At 71.4% G+C, this 19505-nt stretch overlaps 1 protein-coding gene across 1 annotated transcript; it reads left to right on the forward strand.

The window, feature by feature from the left end:
• Positions 1-1898: 1898 nt before the first annotated feature.
• On the forward strand, positions 1899-19474 carry TRPM5 (transient receptor potential cation channel subfamily M member 5). Its single transcript, XM_089323655.1, has 26 exons — positions 1899-1914; positions 4568-4672; positions 5200-5345; positions 5559-5739; positions 5834-6006; positions 6488-6671; positions 9358-9422; positions 9532-9723; positions 9890-9992; positions 10155-10273; positions 10499-10849; positions 11389-11529; positions 11652-11775; positions 13041-13186; positions 13520-13632; positions 13777-13860; positions 13950-14208; positions 14672-14790; positions 14863-14995; positions 15086-15260; positions 17191-17344; positions 17475-17656; positions 17762-17894; positions 18075-18147; positions 18249-18315; positions 18469-19474. The coding sequence occupies exons 1-26, from the start codon at positions 1899-1901 to the stop codon at positions 18561-18563; spliced, it is 3633 nt and encodes a 1210-aa protein (XP_089179781.1). The 3' UTR covers positions 18564-19474.
• The last annotated feature ends 31 nt before the right edge of the window (positions 19475-19505 follow it).

The raw sequence follows: 19505 nt of genomic DNA on the forward strand, positions 1-19505 counted from the left end.
CCTGGCGTCCACTCTGTCATCACAGGGCCCTCAGTTGGCCTCAGCCATCGGCTTTCCCAGGCGAGGCCTGCAGGGGCCTTGGGGATGTCTTCGTGGAGACGTGGGTGTGGTGCCCCTGCCACAGGCCCCGCTGACAGCCACCCTGGGAGCTGTCCCTGGGGCTCCCTTGCCTGCAGCTCTGCCATTTGTCACCAGGCCCTCCAGGGAGAGGGGGCGGGAGCTCCGCCTTCCCCCGCCCCGGAGCCAGCCCCTCAGGACGGATGGCCGGGGTCTCGGGAGGGGGCCTTGGTCCTGGCCAGCAGCCCGGTGGTGCTATGGGGTTGTGCCTCTGAGGCTGATGGGCGGTGCAGGCATAGAGGGGCCACTGGCACTCTGCCTCTGCCCTCTGTCCCTCCCCTTCCCCGTCCCCACCCCCTGGACTCAGGCCACAGTGCAGGACCCTGATGGCCACCTCAGGGCGAAGACGCTGGCCACGGCCCCCAGGAGGGACTCTCAGCCAAGGGCACTGCCATGGAGGGTGGGGCTGCCGTGTCCCCTGAGTGCCCAGGAAGTGATGCCGGCCCGTGGGTGTGGCCACCAGAAGTCCGGGGTGATGTGGCCCTGTGCTCCCGCAGGGTGGGGTGGCTTTCAGGGGGCTGCCTCTGTGTGGGGACCCCTACCTGGGATGGCCCTGCACAGCACACGTGCCAGCCCTGGCCAGGGCGACCACGGGGGCTGTCCCAGTGGTTCCCAGCAGAGGGGCACAGATCTGCCGGGATCTGCATCCCATGCTGGCCAGGACTCGGGGGCCACCATGTTCTCGGGTCTGAGGGCAGTGACTCTTCAAATCCAATGCCATGTGGGGCTGGTGCGCTGGTGTAGCCGGTTACACCACCGGCCACAGTGCCAGCATCCCATGTGGGTACCAGTTCATGTCCCAGCTGCTCCTTGTCTGACCCAGCTCCCTGCTGTGGCCTGGGAAGGCAGCAGAAGATGGCCAAGTGCCTTGGCCCCTGTACCTGCGTGGGAGACCAGGAGGAAGCTCCTGGCTCCTGGCTTCAGCCTGGTCCAGCCCCAGCCACTGCGGCCACCTGGGAAGTGAAGGAGCAGATGGAAGATCTCTCTCCCTCTCTCTCTCTAACTCAAATAAACAAAATAAATTTTTTAAAAAGATTTTGTTTATTTGAGAGGCAGAGAGAGAGAGAGAGAGAGAGAGATCTTCCATCTGCTGGTTCACTCCCCAAGTGGTTGCAGTGGCTGGAGCTGAGCTGGTCCAAAGCCAGGAGCCAGGAGCTTCTTCCAGGTCTCCCACGTGGGTGCAGGGGCCCAAGCACTTGGCCATCTTCTGCTGCCTTCCCAGGCCACAGCAGGGAGCTGGATCGGAAGAGGAGCTGCCGGGACTCGAACCGACATTCACATGGGATGCCGGCACTGCAGGCGGAGGCTCAGCCCACCACGCCACCGCACAGGCCCCATAAATCTTTGCGGAGATAACTCCAGTGACCGTAGCAAGGAGGGGCCAGCTCTCAGCCCCTCCTCCTGTGCCAGGCCTGAGGGTCTCGGTCAGAAATGGCTCAGGCTGCTGGAGGGCTCTGGCCCTCGGGACGCTGGAGTCAGCTTGGAGCCCAAGGCTCCAGCCTCCCGTGGCGGGGACAGGTGCGTCTCTGCAGGCCGGCAGCCGGGTGTCCCAGAGACAGACACATGCGGGGCACAGGTCCGGCTGGAAGCCCCGTTGCCCAGGGCAGGAGGCCTGGAGGCGGGGCCTGTGGCTGCTCCTGGGGCCAGAGATGAGCCAGGGGGAGCAGAGGGGCCTCGGGTGGGAGGCAGGCTGAGGAGCCGGGGTCTCTGGGCAAGGGCGCTCCTGGCAGGGGCAGGGGTCAGCGGGAGCCAGGGAGGGTTGTGGTCAGGTCTGAGGGGGCATGGCCCGGGGCGGAGGTACTGGGCTGGGGGTGGCCAGGAGGCATCGCTGTGGTCCCCAGCATCCAGGAGGACCGTGCAGAGGCAGGATGGGGACAGAGAGCAAGCTGGGCCCCACCCCCAGGCTCCAAGGAGACCCCCCCCTTCCATGACCTCCGGGCACCGGCTGGACACACAGGGACCAGGCCCTGGGCTGGCGGGGTGGTGTGAGCTCAGGCTGGACCTCCCAGGCCCAGCGGACCCCAGACTCAGGTCTGGCCCTTCCACCCTGGGGCCTGAGGATGGACTGCTCGTGCTTGGAACTCAGCCCGCATGGGTGCAGGCCTGGGGGTCCCAGCTGCATCTGAGTTCTGCGTCTCTGACCGCCAGCCCACCCGTATCTGCTGGGGGGCCTCAGGCTGGGGGGCCTCGGGCTGCCCCTGCCTTCTGCGAGGGCTCCGGCCACACTGGGGCCTCCCTGGCTGCCTCTGCCTGTGGTCCTGGGGCGCCCTCTGGTGGCAGAAGGCCACACTGGCCAGGCTGCGGGGAGCTCTGGTCCTGGACATGTCCCTGCCCTTCCCAGAGCTTAGGGCAGGAGGGGGCCTGGCCTGGGAGCCCTGGGGAGGGGGCCTGGGCTCTGCTTCCTGGTGTGCTACCCACGGCCTCCTTGACACTGGGCCGCTGGGATCCCCATTTCACAGAGGGGAAAACCAGCCCCAGGTTGAAAAGCCGAGCAGAAGCACTGGTGAGGGGTGGGGTGGGGGCGGGACCTGCCCCCTGCCCCTCCAGCAGCCCTCCGGGACCCCTCGTGCTCCTCACGCAGCCCCTGTGGTGCTGGCTCTGTGTCTGGCGAGTGGCCTTGACCCACAGGCAGCCCACAGCCAATACTCAGGGGAGTGGGCGGCTGTCCCTCCCTGTCCTCCCCTGGACCACCGCCCATGCGCCCTGGCCTGAGCCCTGATGTGCCTGTTCCCACGTGTGGGAGAAACAAGAGGCTTAGAGCCCTGTCCAGCTACGTGTCCAGGTGACGCTGGCTGGCTTGGCCCCAGCCATCCTCAGCCACAGCCGCCCACGCAGGGTCTGCTCCGTGACGGGCACTGCCCCCAGCCAGATGGGACACCCCCTGGGGCTGTGGGCCCTCGGGGGTTGGTGTCCCTGTGTCTGCTCCCTGGGGTCTCGGCGTGGGCGGGGAGGAGCAGCAGCAGGGAGCCAGGCCTGTGGGCACACCCAGGCGCCAGGCGGGGGTCCCACTCCTCCGCCAGCCCTGCCAGAAGTGCCCATGTCCCCTGTGGGGTGGGAAGGGCACGGGGCCCAGGACCAGGTGGCTCCAGCCACCTCCCTGCCTCTCGCGCCCTGGGGCCGCCTGCTGCCTGGGAAAGGCCTGTGTAGGGGCAGAGGCGGGGGTGACCCCATGGCTCGGCCTGGCAGCCTGGAAGGGACAAGGTGGGAGGCAGCCCGGGGTCCCCTGTCCCGGGGAGAGGGCGTCCGTGCTGCTGGGCACCTGCCTCCTCTGCAGGGACCCTGCTGGCAACTTTGTGCCTCGGCCGGTGCTATCCCGGGTGAGAGAGGCCCTGAGCTGGGCTCTGCCCTCACTGGTCCCTCCGAGGACAAGGAGCCACACTGCTTCCGGCCACTTCTGTGGCTGTCCCTGCCGGCGGTCAGCGGCCTCCCCCACCCAGGGCGACCACCTGGGGCTCTGGGACCGGCGCCCGGCCAGGGTCACACAGGCCCCCCCCCCAGCTGCCCTGGCCCCCTGCAGCCCCCCAGGCCCTATGAAGCCTCAGACACCTGCCATGCAAATCCCGGCCCTTTGCATACCCGCCCTCCTGCTGGCCGCATTTGCCTGGCGCCTAGCGCCTGCCCAGAGGCCCCTGCCGTGGCGTCGCTCCCCGACCCGGCTTCTGGGGTGGGGCTCACCCCTCACCATCTGACAGGAGATTGAGGGTGGGGGCTCCTCCCGGGGTGGGGGTTTTGCAGAGAGGGAGGGCTCCCGGGAGGTCCCACAGCCTTCACGCCAGGAACTGCGGGGACAGAGCGAGGGGCCCTCAGTGGTGGTCAGCCCCGACCAGCCCGGCCACGGCTGGGGGCCCCTGTCCAGCTGCGGCATGAGGGGCCTTGGTGGGAGTGAGGCCAGTGGGTGGGGGTGGCCCTTCTAAGGAGAGGAGAAACACAGAGACTGGCACGGGGGAGGCCGGGACAGCGGGGGCAGAGCCTAGAGGGACCACAGCCAAGGGCACCTACAAGGGCACCTAGCAGCCGGAAGCGGCTGGAAGGACCCTCCTCGGCCCTGCCCCTTCCCTGCGGCCAGTGTCACCCCAACTGGTCTCGGCCATGGGACAGGGCCCCCCGCCGCGTCTCCCCCTCCCCCTGGGCCGCAGACGCCGGCTTCCGAGGAAATCCCCCCAGCTCCTCTGCCAGCCTGGGCCCTCTGAGGCCGCCGGGCAGGCAGTGGGGAATTTGCATCTCCCAGGGTGGGGCTGTGGCCTGCGGATCCCAAGGGCGCCGAGGCCGGGGCGGGGGCCCCACACGCTCACACCTCAGGGGGCTGTGGGAAGGAGCCGCCGCCAGCCAGTGTCCTCCTGGGACGGCGGGGGCCACGCTGCCTCCTGAGGCTCCAGCGAGGCCCTGCCGCGTGGCTCCCACCTCTGCCCGCCCCGGGGGCGCCTGGCTGACGGCCCTGTCCCTCCTGCAGGTGCTCTGAAGCTCACCTCGGGCCGGGGCTGGGGACAGGACCCCTGTGCCGGCTCCACAGCCCCCGGCAAGCCCTGCCCTCCTACGCCCCCTGCCGTGTACACAGGTAGGTCCCCCTCGGACACAAAGAAGCGCCCAGCCGTGGCCAGACCCTGCCCAGTGTAGCCAGGGAGAGGCAGGGCTCGGGCAGGAGCCGGCAGGGTCCCTTCCCGCATCCTCAGAGAAGACTGGAGGGAGGTGGGCTCCGGGCAGGCTGTGGTGAGCAGAGGCGGGGGCCAGTGGCTGGGGCCAGGGAAGGGCTGCGGGGCCTGGACGACCCTGTGTCCGTGCTGCTGAGAGCCCCTCCTCACCAGGAGGATGGCGCCAGCCGGGGCGGGAGGGGCAGGGTGGCCCTAGCCTGTCCTTGTCCAGCTCCTCGCCCCCTCCCCCAGGCCTCCCCTTCCCACCTGCCGCCTGCAGGCTACAGCCCCTGCTGACTCTCTGTGGTTTCAGGACGCCACAAGGCAAGGCCCACGGAGGCGCGTGGACGTGGACGTGTCCGGGCGGGGGTGGGGTGGAGCTGCTCGCCTTGCAGGGGTTGGGGGGATTGGGGGCGGCCGGAGGGCAGGTCACGCGGGCCTCTCCCGTCCTCAGGGTCGCCGTGCCCCCGCAGAGAAGCAGCCATGGTGGACGAGCCAGGCTCCCGCGCTGGCAGCCCCCAGGCCATGGGCGACGCGCAGGGGCCAGGCCTGTGCCGGCGCCAGGTCATCTTCGGGGGCTCTGGGAAGAAGCGAGGCAAGGTAGGGGCAGCCCCTGGCCCGCGTGGGGGGTCCGCCGTGCCCCGAGCTGCTCCCGAGGCTCACCTGCGGGTGCTGGGAGACCCCGGAGGCCCAGGGGCCACACAGCAGGTGCAAGCAGGCCCCGCCTGGCCCGCTCCCCACGCCCTGCTGCCCAGCGCCCCCGCCCCCCGCCCGCCGCGCCCCCAGCCAAGCCCGTGGCCCTCGGCCCCACAGCTCGTGAAGGTGCCGCGCGGCGTGGGCCCCTCCGTGCTCTTCGATCTGCTGCTCACCGAGTGGCAGCTGCCGGCCCCCACCCTGGTGGTGTCGCTGGTGGCCGAGGAGCGGCCCCTGGCCGTGAAGCCCTGGCTGCGGGACGTGCTGCGCAGGGGCCTGGTCAAGGCGGCGCAGAGCACAGGTGAGGCCCGCCCACCCACTGCGCGCCGTGCCCCGCTCCGGCTCCGGCTGCGGCTCCGGCTCCAGCTCGTTGGCTGCCCCCGCCACTCCCACAGGGGCCTGGATCCTGACCAGCGCCCTCCGTGTGGGCCTGACCTGGCACGTCGGGCAGGCTGTGCGTGACCACTCGCTGGCCAGCACGTCCACCCAGGTCCGCGTGGTCGCCATCGGCATCGCCTCGCTGGGCCGCATCCTGCACCGGCAGCACCTGGACAACGCCCCGGTCAGTGCGCGGCTCGGGGCTGGGTGGCCAGCGAGGCCAGAAGGGGCAGTGGACGGGCCGCCGGCGGCTGTCGCAGAGGCAGGGATGGGCACTCAGGATGGGGGCTGAGGGATGATGGACTCGGAGCGGGGGTGGGGGCGAGCCCAGCAGGTGGCAGCCTCGGCCAGAGCCCTGGCCCTGGCCTTGGGCCTTCACAACCCGGCCGGTGTCCAGCTGGGCCCAGGTGTGGCTCTGTGCACCGCTGGGCTCGTCACACCCCCTAGGGCTCTGTATGAGATGTGGCCTGGATAGAGGTCCAGGCTCCAGCCCGGGGCTCCAGGAGGTGGCGCTGAGTGCCCAGGTGGCTCTGACCATCCCGAGGACCCCAGCCCCAGCAGCCCAGCCCTCCTCATCGGAGGGGCGGGGATACTGAGGCCTGGGCAGAGGGCGAGCCCGGGGCCTCACCCAGGGGTGTGCAGCTGTCCCCTGAGAGCCCTGCCTGGCACAGGAGGACATCCCTGTCCACTTCCCCGAGGACGACGGCGGCGACCAGGGTCCCCTCTGCCCGCTGGACAGCAACCTGTCCCACTTCCTGCTGGTGGAGCCGGGCCCCCCGGGGCAGGCGGACGAGCTGACGGCGCTGTGGCTGGGGCTGGAAAAGCACATCTCTGAGCAGAGGACGGGCTACGGGGGTGAGGCTCTGGGGACTGGGTGCGCGCAGGGGCCGCGGAAGGGTCTCGCGGGCCGAAGCACCCGGCAGGGCGGAGCAGCAGCACTGGGCAGCACGGGGTCACAGCTGCGCTGTCTCGGCTCCCCTGGCCACAGGCCCTGGCTGCGCCAGGAAGCAGAGGGCTTTCCCGCCACTGGGCCTGCAGAACGCGGCCACCAGGGGGTGGTGTTGCCTGGGGAATGGGCGCCGTGGTGGCCAGGGCGGGTGTGGGAGCCAGATTCACCAGGAAAGCTCCCTTAGGTGATGTCTGTGAACAAAGCACGAAACTGCCAGAGGTGAGAACACGAGTGAAACAGCGCTGGGCAAGACCAGCAGGCCCCGCGGAAGACCCGGGCAGGCCCACAGGGGACCAGGGCAGGCCCACAGGGGACCAAGGCAGGCCCATGGGACCCGGACAGGCCCACAGGGGACCAGGGCAGGCCCCACGGGAGACCCGGACAGGCCCACAGGGGACCAGGGCAGGCCCGCGGGAGACCAGGGCAGGCCCACGGGAGACCAGGGCAGGCTCACGGGAGACCCGGGCAGGCCCACGGGGGACCAGGGCAGGCCCGCGGGACCCAGGCAGGCCCCACAGGGGACCAGGGCAGGCCCCGCGGGAGACCAGGGCAGGCCCGCGGAAGAACACGGCAGGCCCATGGGGGACCAGGGCAGGCCCATGGGAGACCAAGGCAGGCCCCACGGGAGACCAGGGCAGGCCCGCGGAAGAACAGGGCAGGCCAATGGGGGACCCGGGCAGGCCCACGGGAGACCAGGGTAGGCCCGCGGGAGAACAGGGCAGGCCCCACGGGAGACCAGGACAGGCCCACGGGGGACCAGGGCAGGCCCACAGGGAACCAGGGCAGGCCCACAGGGGACCAAGGCAGGCCCATGGGACCCGGACAGGCCCACAGGGGACCAGTGCAGGCCCCGCGGGAGACCCGGGCAGGCCCACAGGGAACCAGGGCAGGCCCACAGGGGACCAAGGCAGGCCCATGGGACCCAGACAGGCCCACAGGGGACCAGTGCAGGCCCCGCGGGAGACCCGGGCAAGCCCACAGGGGACCAGGGCAGGCCCGTGGGAGAACAGGGCAGGCCCACGGGGGACCTGGGCAGGCCCACGGGGGACCAGGGCAGGCCCCACGGGAGACCAGGGCAGGCTCACGGGAGACCCAGGCAGGCCCACGGGGGACCAGGGCAGGCCCATGGGGGACCAGGGCAGGCCCACAGGACCCAGGCAGGCCCCACAGGGGACCAGGGCAGGCCCAAGGGAGACCCGGGCAGGCCCACGGAGGACCAGGGCAGGCCCACATTAGACCAGGGCAGGCCCCACGGGAGACCCGGGCAGGCCCACAGGGGACCAGGGCAGGCCCACAGGGAACCAGGGCAGGCCCACAGGGGACCAAGGCAGGCCCATGGGACCCGGACAGGCCCACAGGGGACCAGTGCAGGCCCCGCGGGAGACCCGGGCAGGCCCACAGGGGACCAGGGCAGGCCCGTGGGAGAACAGGGCAGGCCCACGGGGGACCTGGGCAGGCCCACGGAGGACCAGGGCAGGCCCACGGGAAACCCGGGCAGGCCCACATTAGACCAGGGCAGGCCCCGCGGGAGACCCGGGCAGGCCCACGGAGGACCAGGGCAGGCCCACGGGAAACCCGGGCAGGCCCACATTAGACCAGGGCAGGCCCATGGGAGACCTGTGCAGACCCATGGGGGACCAGGGCAGGCCCACGGGAGACCAGGGCAGGCCCACGGGGGACCAGGGCAGGCCCACGGGAGCAGAGGGCAGGCCCACGGGAGCAGAGGGCAGGCCCCACAGGAGACCCGGGCAGGCCCATGGGGGACCAGGGCAGGCCCAAGGGAGACCCGGGAAGGCCCACGGGGGACCAGGGCAGGCCCACGGGGGACCAGGGCAGGCCCACGGGAGACCCAGGCAGGCCCACGGGGGACCAGGGCAGGCCCACGGGAGACCCGGGCAGGCCCCACGGGAGACCCGGGCAGGCCCACAGGAGACCTGGGCAGGTCCATGGGGGGAGCAGGGCAGGCCCAACAGGAGACCCTGGCAGGCCCATGGGGGGACCAGGGCAGGCCCACAGGAGACCAGGGAAGGCCATGGGGGACCAGGGCAGGCCCACGAGAGACCAGGGAAGGCCCACGGGAGACCAGGGCAGGCCCATGGGAGACCAGGGCAGGCCCCATGGGAGTAAAGGGCAGGCCCATGGGAGATCACGGCAGGTCCACGGGGGACCAGGGCAGGCCCACAGGGGACCAGGGCAGGCCCATGGGGGACCAGGGCAGGCCCACGGGAGACCCAGGCAGGCCCACAGGAGACGGGAGCTGGTGGCTGCAGGGAAGCAGCCTGGGCATGGCCCTTTGGTTGGCTCCGTGGGGCTCCCGCTCCACAGCAGGTGCAGGCCCTGCCCAGCCACACCCACGCGGGCCCGGGGCACTCCTGGGACTCTGTGCCGGCCACTGTGCACCCCAGCTGGCGCCGGTACACATGAAGATCGGAGCCCTCGGGACCCCAGCCCCGGGGACACGCACCCCTGGTGCCAGCCAGAGGGGCAGCGTGGGGGTGGTCTCTGCCCCCAGCAGGGTCTCTGCCCACCCCCGCCCCTGCCACCCCTGCCTGCTCTGAGCACGGGAGGTGCCCACGGCCGCTCTGTTCGCAGGCACCGGCAGCATCCAGATCCCGGTCCTCTGCCTGCTGGTCAGCGGTGGCCCTGGCATCCTGGAGGTAGGGTGGGGAGGGAGGCGGGGCTGGGGGCGGGCCCTGCGCCCGCAGGTGCACAGAGGCGGGGCGCCCTGGGCTGACTGACGGCTCTCTCCTGTCCCACCCGCCTCAGAGGATATCCAGGGCAGTGGAGCAGGAGACCCCGTGGCTGATCCTGGCGGGCTCGGGGGGCGTGGCCGACGTGCTGGCCGCCCTGGTGAGCCAGCCGCACCTCCTGGTGCCACAGGTGGTGGAGCAGCAGTTCAAGGAGAAGTTCCCCGGCCAGTGTTTCTCCTGGGAGGCCATTGTGCACTGGACCAAGCTGGTAGGAGGCCCTCCCGGCCTCCCGGCCCCTGCTCCTGGGGTGCCCGCCCCCCCCAGCTGCCACGCGCCCCACCTGCAGCCTCCCGTCAGGCCCCTGCGGGGTGCAGGCGCCTGGGCTGGGCCGGGCGGGCCGCGGGCGCCCCTCAGGGCCTGGCTCTGGCTTGCAGCTGCAGAACATCGTGGGCCACGCCCACCTGCTCACCGTGCACGACTTCGAGCAGGACGGCTCCGCGGAGGTGGACACGGTGCTCCTGAAGGCGCTGCTGAAAGGTGAGGCTGCCCGCGGCTGGCGGGTCCCGGCAGCGTCCGTGCCTCACGCGGACACGTGTGTGGGCCGGGAGCCCGGGCCCGCGTGGCCCGCCCCACCCCCGCTGTCCCTGGGGAGCCCTGCGCCCCGGCTCTGTCACCCTCACCGGCCCCCGCCTGCCCCAGCCTGCAAGAGCCACAGCCAGGACGCCCAGGACTACCTGGACGAGCTCAAGCTGGCCGTGGCCTGGAACCGCGTGGACATCGCCAGGAGCGAGATCTTCAACGGGGACGTGGAGTGGAAGGTGCCTCCCGCCGGGCAGGGTCCGTGCTGAGGGTCTGGGGGCGGCCGGTGTGCGGGGGCCCGCCCGATCTGGCTCAGGGCCGCTCAGGGGGCCTGGCCGGGTGCCTGCAGCCCGCGCGCTCCGCCCCCACGTCCAGCTGGGGCAGGGGCACAGGCTGGGGCACCCAGGGAGGGGCGTGGCGGGCCCGGGGCAGGTCGCGCTCACGTGCCGCCCCCCGGCTGCCAGTCCTGCCACCTGGAGGAGGTGCTGATGGACGCCCTGGTGGGCGACAAGCCCGAGTTCGTGCGCCTGTTCGTGGACAGCGGGGCGGACGTGGCCGACTTCCTGACCTACGGGCGGCTGCAGCAGCTGTACCGCTCCGTGCCCCCCAAGAGCCTGCTCTTCGAGCTGCTCCAGCGCAAGCACGCGGAGGGCCGGCTCACGCTGGCCGGCCTGGGCGCGCAGCAGCCCCGGGGACCCCCCGCCGGGCCGCCCGCCTTCTCGCTGCACGAGGTGTCCCGGGTGCTCAAGGACTTCCTGCACGACGCCTGCCGCGGCCTCTACCAGGACGGCAGGGCGGCCAGCCACAGGAGGGCGGTGAGCGCGGGGGGCGGACGGGGGCGGGGCCACAGGAGGGCGGTGGGGGGGCGGGCCCTGGCGGGGCAGGGGCGGGGCCACAGGAGGGCGGTGAGCGCGGGGGGCGGGTCCTGGCGGGGCAGGGGCGGGGCCAAAGGAGGGCGGTGGGGGGCGGGGGCGGGGGCGGGGCCGGGGTGGGGCCACAGGAGGGCGGTGAGCGCGGGGGGCGGGGCGGGGCGGGGCCACAGGAGGGCGGTGAGCGCGGTGGGCGGGGCGGGGCGGGGCCACAGGAGGGCGGTGAGCGCGGTGGGCGGGCCGGGGCGGGGCCACAGGAGGGCGGTGGGGGGCGGGGGCAGGGCCACAGGAGGGCGGTGAGCGCGGTGGGCGGGCCGGGGCGGGGCCACAGGAGGGCGGTGAGCGCGGTGGGCGGGCCGGGGCGGGGCCACAGGAGGGCGGTGAGCGCGGTGGGCGGGCCGGGGTGGGGCCACAGGAGGGCGGTGAGCGCGGTGGGGCGGGGCGCGGCGGGGGGGGGGCCAGGCGCCGACACCCCTGTCCCCCAGGAGAGGGGACCAGCCAGGCGGCCCACGGGCCACAGGTGGCCGCTGGACCTCAGCCAGAAGAGCCAGGATCCCTGGAGGGACTTGTTCCTGTGGGCCGTGCTGCAGAACCGCCACGAGATGGCCACCTACTTCTGGGCCATGGTGAGCCACACCCGGTGCCCAGTGGAACCTCGGCTCCCTGGAAGGGCGGTGGGCAGGGCTGCAGGGCCCCCAGGGAGGTGGGGCGAGGCAGGCGGCCGGAGCCCTGAGACCTCTCTTGCCAGGGCCAGGAGGGAGTGGCCGCTGCCCTGGTGGCCTGCAAAATCCTCAAAGAGATGTCCCATCTGGAGACGGATGCCAAGGTGGCCCGTGGCACTCGGGAGGCCAAGTACGAGCAGCTGGCCCTGGGTGAGTGACTGCCAGGCAGGCGGGCAGACGTGGAAGGCCCAGACGGAGGGGCCTGGATTCCCCGCGGGGCGGCTCCTGCGCCTGCACAGCCCCCTGCAGCACAGGACTGGACGAGGGTGCAGGTGGGCCCTGGAGCCCTCCTGGGACTGGCCCCTGGACCCACACTGGGCCCTGCCTCGTGGCGGGGGGAGTTCTAGTGCTGGAGGCCCCAAGGTACCGCCAGGGATGGGGAAAGGCTGGAGATGGGCCGGGCAGCCCAGGCAGACGCCCCTGTGCCCAGCCTGGCCATTCTCCAGAGATGGGCACAGCACCTGTCCTGCAGACCCGGCTCTGGGCAGGAGGGCGGGCTGGGCGTGGCTGTGGCGTGGCAGGGTGGAGAGTGGTGGGGTGGGGTGGGGCATGGGGGGCTGTGTGATGGCAGGACGTGGCATGGCATGGCAGGGTGGGTGGGGTGTGGCAGGGTGGAGCGTAGTGGGGTGGGGTGCAGCGTGGCATGGTATGGTGGAGCATGGGGGTGTGGTGTGGTGTGGGGGGCTGTGTGATGGCAGGATGTGGCATGGCGTGGTGGGATGGGGTGGAGAATGGTGTGGCTTGTCGTGGCATGGCAGGGTGTGGCGTGGTGTGGTGGAGTGGGGCGGGGTGGAGTGGGGCAGGGTGGAGTGTGGCATGGTGTGGCGTGGTGTGGCGTGGCAGGGTGGAGTGGGGCGGGGTGGAGTGTGGCTTGTCGTGGCGTGGCAGGGTGGAGGGGGCAGGGTGGAGTGGGGCGGGGTGGAGTGTGGCTTGTCGTGGCGTGGCAGGGTGGAGGGGGGCAGGGTGGAGTGGGGCGGGGTGGAGTGGGGCATGTGTGGTGTGGCGTGGCGTGGCAGGGTGGAGCGGGGCAGGGTGGAGTGGGGCGGGGTGGAGTGGGGCAGGGTGGAGTGTGGCATGGCGTGGCGTGGTGTGGTGTGGCAGGGTGGAGTGGGGCAGGGTGGAGCGTGGCAGGGTGGAGTGGGGCGGGGTGGAGTGTGGCATGCGTGGCATGGCGTGGTGTGGTGTGGCAGGGTGGAGTGGGGCGGGGTGGAGCATGGCAGGGTGGAGCGGGGCAGGGTGGAGTGTGGCATGCGTGGCATGGCGTGGTGTGGTGTGGCAGGGTGGAGTGGGGCGGGGTGGAGTGTGGCATGGCGTGGCGTGGTGTGGTGTGGCAGGGTGGACCGGGGCAGGGTGGAGTGTGGCGTGGCGTGGCGTGGCGTGGTGTGGCGTGGCGGCCGACTGGCCCGGCCGGGCAGACCTCTTCTCCGAGTGTTACAGCAACAGCGAGGAGCGGGCCTTTGCCCTGCTGGTGCGCCGGAACCGCAGCTGGAGCAGGACCACCTGCCTGCACCTGGCCGCCGAGGCCGACACCAAGGCCTTCTTCGCCCACGATGGTGTGCAGGTGGGCGGCACCCGGTGCACCTCACAGCCATGACTGGTCCCAACTGTGCAGAGGGAGGGGGCGTGGTTCTTTCTCGGGACCGCCCCCTCCACCAGGCAACTCCTCCCACCTCAGGTCTCGGGGGAGGGGCCTCCTCTGCTGGGCCCCCGGGAGTCAGCGAGCCCCATGCCTGGGAGCCACTCCTTTCGGCAAGGAGATAGGGCTGGGCGGGGCCTCTGCCGACCCCACCCAGCACCAGAGGAAGGGGCGGGCACAGGTGGGCGGGTCCTGGTGCCAGGGGAAGGGGCGGGGCCCAGGTAGGCGGGGCAAGGCAGCAGGTGGCCTCTCTCGCAGGCCTTCCTGACCCGGATCTGGTGGGGGGACATGGCGGCGGGCACTCCCGTGCTGCGGCTGCTGGCCACCTTCAGCTGTCCGGCCCTGGTCTACACCAGCCTCATCACCTTCAGGTGGGTGACGGCTGGCACACCTCTGCCCCCGGGTGCCCCGGCCTTCATCCATCTCGGCGGGCTCACTGCCGGCGGGGTGCTGGGGGCCGCAGTGGGCGCCTCTGGGTGCCCTTCCCAGGGCCCTGAGTGTCCCCTGTGCGACAGCAAGGAGGCCCCACTGCGGCCGGGCCCTGAGGCCGTGCAGGAACTGGACGGCCTGGACTCGGAGAGGAGCCTACTGGGCAGCCGGTGAGGGGCCGGAGGGCTGGGCGTGGCGGCTGGGAGGCGAGGCTCCGGCCCGGCTGTGCCTGCTCACCCGCGGCGCCCCGTCCACCCAGGGAGGAGGAGCCGCTGAAGGTGCCCGGTGCCGGGGGTGAGCGGGGCCCGCGGGCCGCCTTCCTGCTCACGCGCTGGCGGAAGTTCTGGGGTGCGCCCGTGACCGTGTTCCTGGGCAACGTGGTCATGTACTTCGCGTTCCTCTTCCTGTTCACCTACGTCCTGCTCCTGGACTTCTGGCCGCCCCCGCGGGGGCCGTCGGGGGCTGAGGTCGCCCTGTACTTCTGGGTGTTCACGCTGGTGCTGGAGGAGATCCGGCAGGTGGGTGGCAGAACAGGCGCCCGGGCCCCCAGGGCCAGCCCCGCCTGGGCAGCTTGTCCTCAGCCCCCGGCTCCCCAGCCCCGGTCCCGGCCCCGCCTGGGCCCTGCTCCGGTTCTGGGCTCTCCAGTCAGGGTTTGAACCCTGAGCGACGATGCAGGATCAGTCCGAACACTAAATACACCCACTTGTCTAGTTTGTATTTGAAAAGGAGAGGCAGAGACAGAGAGCTCCCCAGAGGCCCTCCGTGGCCAGGCTGACACCCAGCGTGTGCAACCCCGTCTGGGTGTCCCACACGCGTGTCAGGGACCCTGGCATTCGGGGACCGCGTCACGGGAAGCTGGCACTGGGAGGGAGCAGGGACTGAGTCCCGAGCGGGATGCGGCCGCCTTAGCCCCGTGCAGACACCGAAGGCGAGGGGAGCCCAGGCGCCGGGCATCGGCGCAGTGGGCTGTGTCCCATGCAGGGCTTCTTCGCGGCCGGGGACATGCACCTGGTGAAGAAGTTCTCGCTGTACGTGGAGGACAACTGGAACAAGTGCGACATGGTGGCCATCTTCCTGTTCGTCGCGGGCGTCACCTGCAGGTGGGCGGCAGCCCCGGGCCGCGCCCCGCTGCGTGTCCCGGGAAAGGCGTGTCCAGCCCTCGTCCTCCTCAGGGTGCTGCCCGCGCTGTTCGAGGCCGGCCGCACCGTGCTGGCCGTGGACTTCATGGTGTTCACGCTCCGGCTCATCCACATCTTCGCCATCCACAAGCAGCTGGGCCCCAAGATCATCATTGTGGAGCGGATGGTGAGCCCCCTACGTGGGACCCCCGCCTGGTCCCCGGGGACCCGGAGCTCTCCTGCCGCTGACGCCATCTCCCTGCCCCGCCCCCGTGAGATGAAGGACGTCTTCTTCTTCCTCTTCTTCCTGAGCGTGTGGCTCGTGGCCTACGGCGTGACCACGCAGGCGCTGCTGCACCCCCACGACGGCCGCCTCGAGTGGATCTTCCGCCGTGTGCTCTACCGGCCCTACCTGCAGATCTTCGGGCAGATCCCGCTGGACGAGATCGACGGTGAGCACGCGGCAGGGAGGAGGGGCGTGGGAGACCCTGGCCAGGAGCTGGCAGACTCAGGGGCCTTGGGCTGGGACGTGGGTCACAAGCAGGCCCCAAGGTGGTCAGGGGCTGGCCTGCGCGGGGTGGCCGAGGGCAAGCCTAGCTTTGGGGGCAGAGGGACGAGTGGGCACCGTGGGCCTAGGGCAGGCATGTCCAGGCCACAGTCCCCTGCAGCTGGCCCCACACACCCCGGGCCTCTGCCCTGAAGGGTCTCCCTGTCACCCACCGCCCGTCTGAGGACGTTCCTGACGGCCCCATCCCGTGTCTGTGCTGCCTGCTGTCGGCCCGGGCGCACGGCCCATCCGTGACTGTGGGTGTCCCTCCGCCCAGCCCCTGTACCCGGCTGGGAAGTTTCTCACCAGGGTGAGGGGGCCAGGGAAGGCCTGGGGCTCAGAGAGGGGCTGGCAGGCAGCAGGCTGCTCGGCTGGGTTCCGAGGCCCCCAGTGTGTGATCACAGGGTGGTGGTGGTGGGAGGGGCCTAACCGGGGTGTCGCGCACGGCTCCCAGCCCCACCGTGACCCGCGCTGTGTGCTCATCCACAGGCCCCCATTCCCCAGGCCGTTAGCTCAGCCAGAGCCGCCTGCCCCACACCCTGGTCACGCTCTCCACCCACGTAGCCCCCAGGCCCCGCGGGAGGGCAGGGAGACCAGAGAGGCAGTCACCTGCAGCCAGGGCAGGGGTGGGGAGCCAGTGTTACCCACGCAACAGCCTCCGGCCCCGATGGCCCCAGCTGCTCTGGGTCAGGCCTGGCCACAGCCCCCTTCTCCCTGGGCCCGGGACCACACGGGGAAGGTGGGGGCTGCAGCTCCCCGAGAGCCCCCAGGCCCCAGGCTGCCTGAGAGGTGTGCAGGGCAGCTGTGGACCCCGCTGGCCGAGTCCTGCGTGGCGGTCTGTGGCCGGGGCTCTGTCCACATCTTACTCTCGCCCTGGGGCTTGGCGTAGTAGGCCCCCAGTCTCTGGGTGTAGCCCCCAGGTGGTCTGGTCCCTGGGTCACTGCCACAGGGCCCAGGAAGAACCTGAGGCTCCAGCAGCTCCCGCGGCCCCACCCCGCCCCCACCTCTGTGCAGGCGCCAGCTGGGAGCTCCCTCTCCGGGCTCCAGGGCCCCAGACAACTTAATTTGCAGCCCGGCCTGGTGGCGCCTTCTCCAGGCACGGGGAGATGCAGGGTCTCGGGCCCGGAGCGGCTTTCACCGGCAGATTTACGGCTTCGAGGCAGCCTCTGCGGGCGCCAGGAGGAGGGGCAGGGCCATGAATCAGCCTGCAGCAGACCGCGGGCGGCCGAGGGGGGCCGGAGGGGCCTGGCACTCCCCTCCCCCGAACACTCAATAACTCACTCCCCAGAAAGGAAGCGGGAATGACCCTGGAGGGGCGCGGGGCGGGCACAGCACGGAGACCTGGGGGTGCACACACAAAAGCACAGTGGGGGTGGGGGCGCGCACGCCTGCCTCCTGCGCTCAAGGAGGCGGGGCAGGGGAGCCAGGCCCGGGGGTGGGGCCGCCACAGCCAGCGCACTCCCACCCGCTCCTGTCCTGTGGGCTGAGGGGAGACTGCCTCGTGGCCCCGCAGGCTGTGCACAGCTGTGGACCTGCTCCCGGATGGGCATCGGCGCCACGCGCTCTGCCAGGCCGGCTCTGCAGCCAGAGCCTGGGTGGGGGGGTGGAGGTGTTACCCACGCGACACCCAGCAAAACCGCGTCCCCAGGAGTCTGCCCGCTCCTGCCCATCCCCCAAATGGCTGTGCCTCTAGGGCCTGGCCGGGGTGGCCCCCCGGGTGGCGGTGAGCAGGGGCAGGGGACAGGCCCCGCTGGGCTGGCCTCGGCTGCTTTCCCCAGCCTGGAGTCGTGAGCCAGGCCCCGTGCCCTGTGCCCATGCGCCTGCCCGCCGCCCAGAGGCCCGTGTGAACTGCTCCGTGCACCCGCTGCTGCTGGAGGACTCGCCCTCCTGCCCCAACCTCTACGCCAACTGGCTGGTCATCCTGCTGCTGGTCACCTTCCTGCTGGTCACCAACGTGCTGCTCATGAACCTGCTCATCGCCATGTTCAGGTGCCCCTCCCCCCCCACCCGGAGCGGCCGCTCTGGGGCCAGGGCTCCCCAGGCCGGGAGGACCACCGCCGGGTGGTGTCCACCCCCCAGGACGGCTGCAGACGGTGAGGGGCCGGCTGTGTGCCCGCAGCTACACGTTCCAGGTGGTGCAGGGCAACGCGGACATGTTCTGGAAGTTCCAGCGCTACAACCTCATCGTGGAGTACCACGGGCGGCCGGCCCTGGCCCCGCCCTTCATCCTGCTCAGCCACCTGAGCCTGGCGCTCCAGCGGCTCCTCTGCAAGCGAGCCGGGCACGCGCGGGAGCGCCTGGGTGCGTCCGGGGGCAGGGGAAGGGGGCCCGGGGCCCACTGGGCCAGCCCAGGCCGAGCCGCCGTCTGCCCGCTGTGGCTCCAGCAGAACTCACTCCTGCCCCCAGAGAGGGACCTGCCGGAGCCCCTGGACCAGAAGATCGTCACGTGGGAGACGGTGCAGAAGGAGAACTTCCTGGGCAGAGAGGAGAAGCAGCGGCGGGACAGCGAGGGGGAAGTGCTGCGCAAGACCGCCCACAGGTGTGGCGGCGGCGCCAGCCCGGCCTCCTGGGTCCCGACCCGCCGCTGAGCTGGGAGGGCCGGGCCATGGCCAGGCCACCAGGGCAGGGGTCGGCCCTGCCGGGGAACACAGGCCTGGGGCCAGGGCAGGGGACACACGACGTGCCCCGAGGCCCACGGGCTGCTCCCGCTCCTCCACAGAGTGGAGCTCATGGCCCAGTCCCTGGGGGCGCTGAGGGAGCAGGAGAGGCGTATCAAGTGTCTGGAGTCGCAGGCAAGTACCAGGCCCTCCCCAGGGCCGGCCCTGCACACCCTCACACCCACACCCGAGTCGGGGTCCGGGCCAGGGGCCCAGCCTCCTGTCCCCTCCCACAGATGAACTACTGCACCGTGGTCCTGTCCTCCGTGGCCGACGCGCTGGCCCAGGGCGGCGCCCCCTGGAGTGAGTATGTGGGAGCTGGGCCAGCGCTGGCTCCGCCTCCCCCCATCCCACCGGGAGTTCTGTCGCTTGGGTGCTGCCCTCTGACGGAGCCCCAGCTGCCCGGCTGCCCTGGGGGTGCCTACGTGGGGCTCACATGTCCCCCATCCCCGGCAGGCTTTCAGAACTGCAGGCAGGACCCTGCTGATCGTGGAGGGCGCGCTGGCGGCAGGGAGCACCCACAGGCCACCCAGCCCCCCTCAGACACCTGAGCAGCTTGGCATCTCCTGGCCTGTGCTGGCCAGGGGACACAGGCCACCCCTGCTCCGACATCCGACCTCATGAACAGGAGCCCCAGCCAGACCCTGCCGGCGTTCCTCCCATGGCAGCGTGCACCTGTGTCCCACCTTGGACAGCATCGGGCAGGGTGCCCAGGGACCCCGCCCCCCGCCGTGCTGCCTGACTAAAGTCTGGTGGTGGCCAGTTCTGTCCTTTGAGACGCAGACGGTCCTGAGACAGCCAGTCAGCTGCCCAGTCCCGGGGGCAGGGCGGCCGCCCCTGTGCCGGCTCCGGCAGTGTCCCCACCCCTGAACCCAAAGTGGCTCTATTTCCGGTGCTCCCTGGAGCCCACATCCCCTCCAACCCAGGTCAAACCACAGTGTCCACACGGGGGCAGGCCTTGGCTCCTGGGCTACCCACACCACCCACTGAGCTGAGTCACAACCAGGCCGAGCCCTCAAGGGTCAAGGGAGTGGGGGACAGACATGCTCGCTCCGTGGGCCTCCCCCAGCAGACCTGGGGAACCCACCCTTTGTCCCCCATGGCCCATGCTGGGCTGGAGTCCTGGCACAAGACCCCAGATGCCGGCTCTGCACCCCGTCCTGACAGTCTGGGTGGGGCACAGCCAGAGGCGAGCGTGGGCACGGCTACAGGACCACTCAGGCCTGTCCGGCACCATGCTGGACTCCTGTGGCCTGACCCCAGCCCAGGGGGACCCCTCAGCCCCTCCAGGCCGGCACTGTGCGCAGCAGGTAAAGCCGCCTCCTGTATGTGTGGTTCCAGTCCCGGCTGCTCCACTCTGACCCAACTCCCTGCCGCTGCAGCTGGGAGAGCAGCAGACGGCCCCTGTGCCACTGCGGCTCTCTGGGGAGTGGACCAGTGCACGCAAGACCTCTCTATCTTTCAAAATTAAAAGCAAACAAAAACCCAGAGAA

The sequence above is a fragment of the Oryctolagus cuniculus genome, chromosome 1 (genome assembly GCF_051225735.1).
Source record: "Oryctolagus cuniculus isolate XC-2025 breed Fujian yellow rabbit chromosome 1, ASM5122573v1, whole genome shotgun sequence".
Taxonomy (NCBI): domain Eukaryota; kingdom Metazoa; phylum Chordata; class Mammalia; order Lagomorpha; family Leporidae; genus Oryctolagus; species Oryctolagus cuniculus.

Excerpts from the sequence above, each read along its gene's own strand:
- TRPM5 (XM_089323655.1), top strand. Across the intron at positions 14,996-15,085 it reads TCATCATTGTGGAGCGGATG|ATGAAGGACGTCTTCTTCTT; the intron begins GTGAGCCCCCTA and ends CGCCCCCGTGAG. Across the intron at positions 17,345-17,474 it reads CTGCTCATCGCCATGTTCAG|CTACACGTTCCAGGTGGTGC; the intron begins GTGCCCCTCCCC and ends GTGTGCCCGCAG.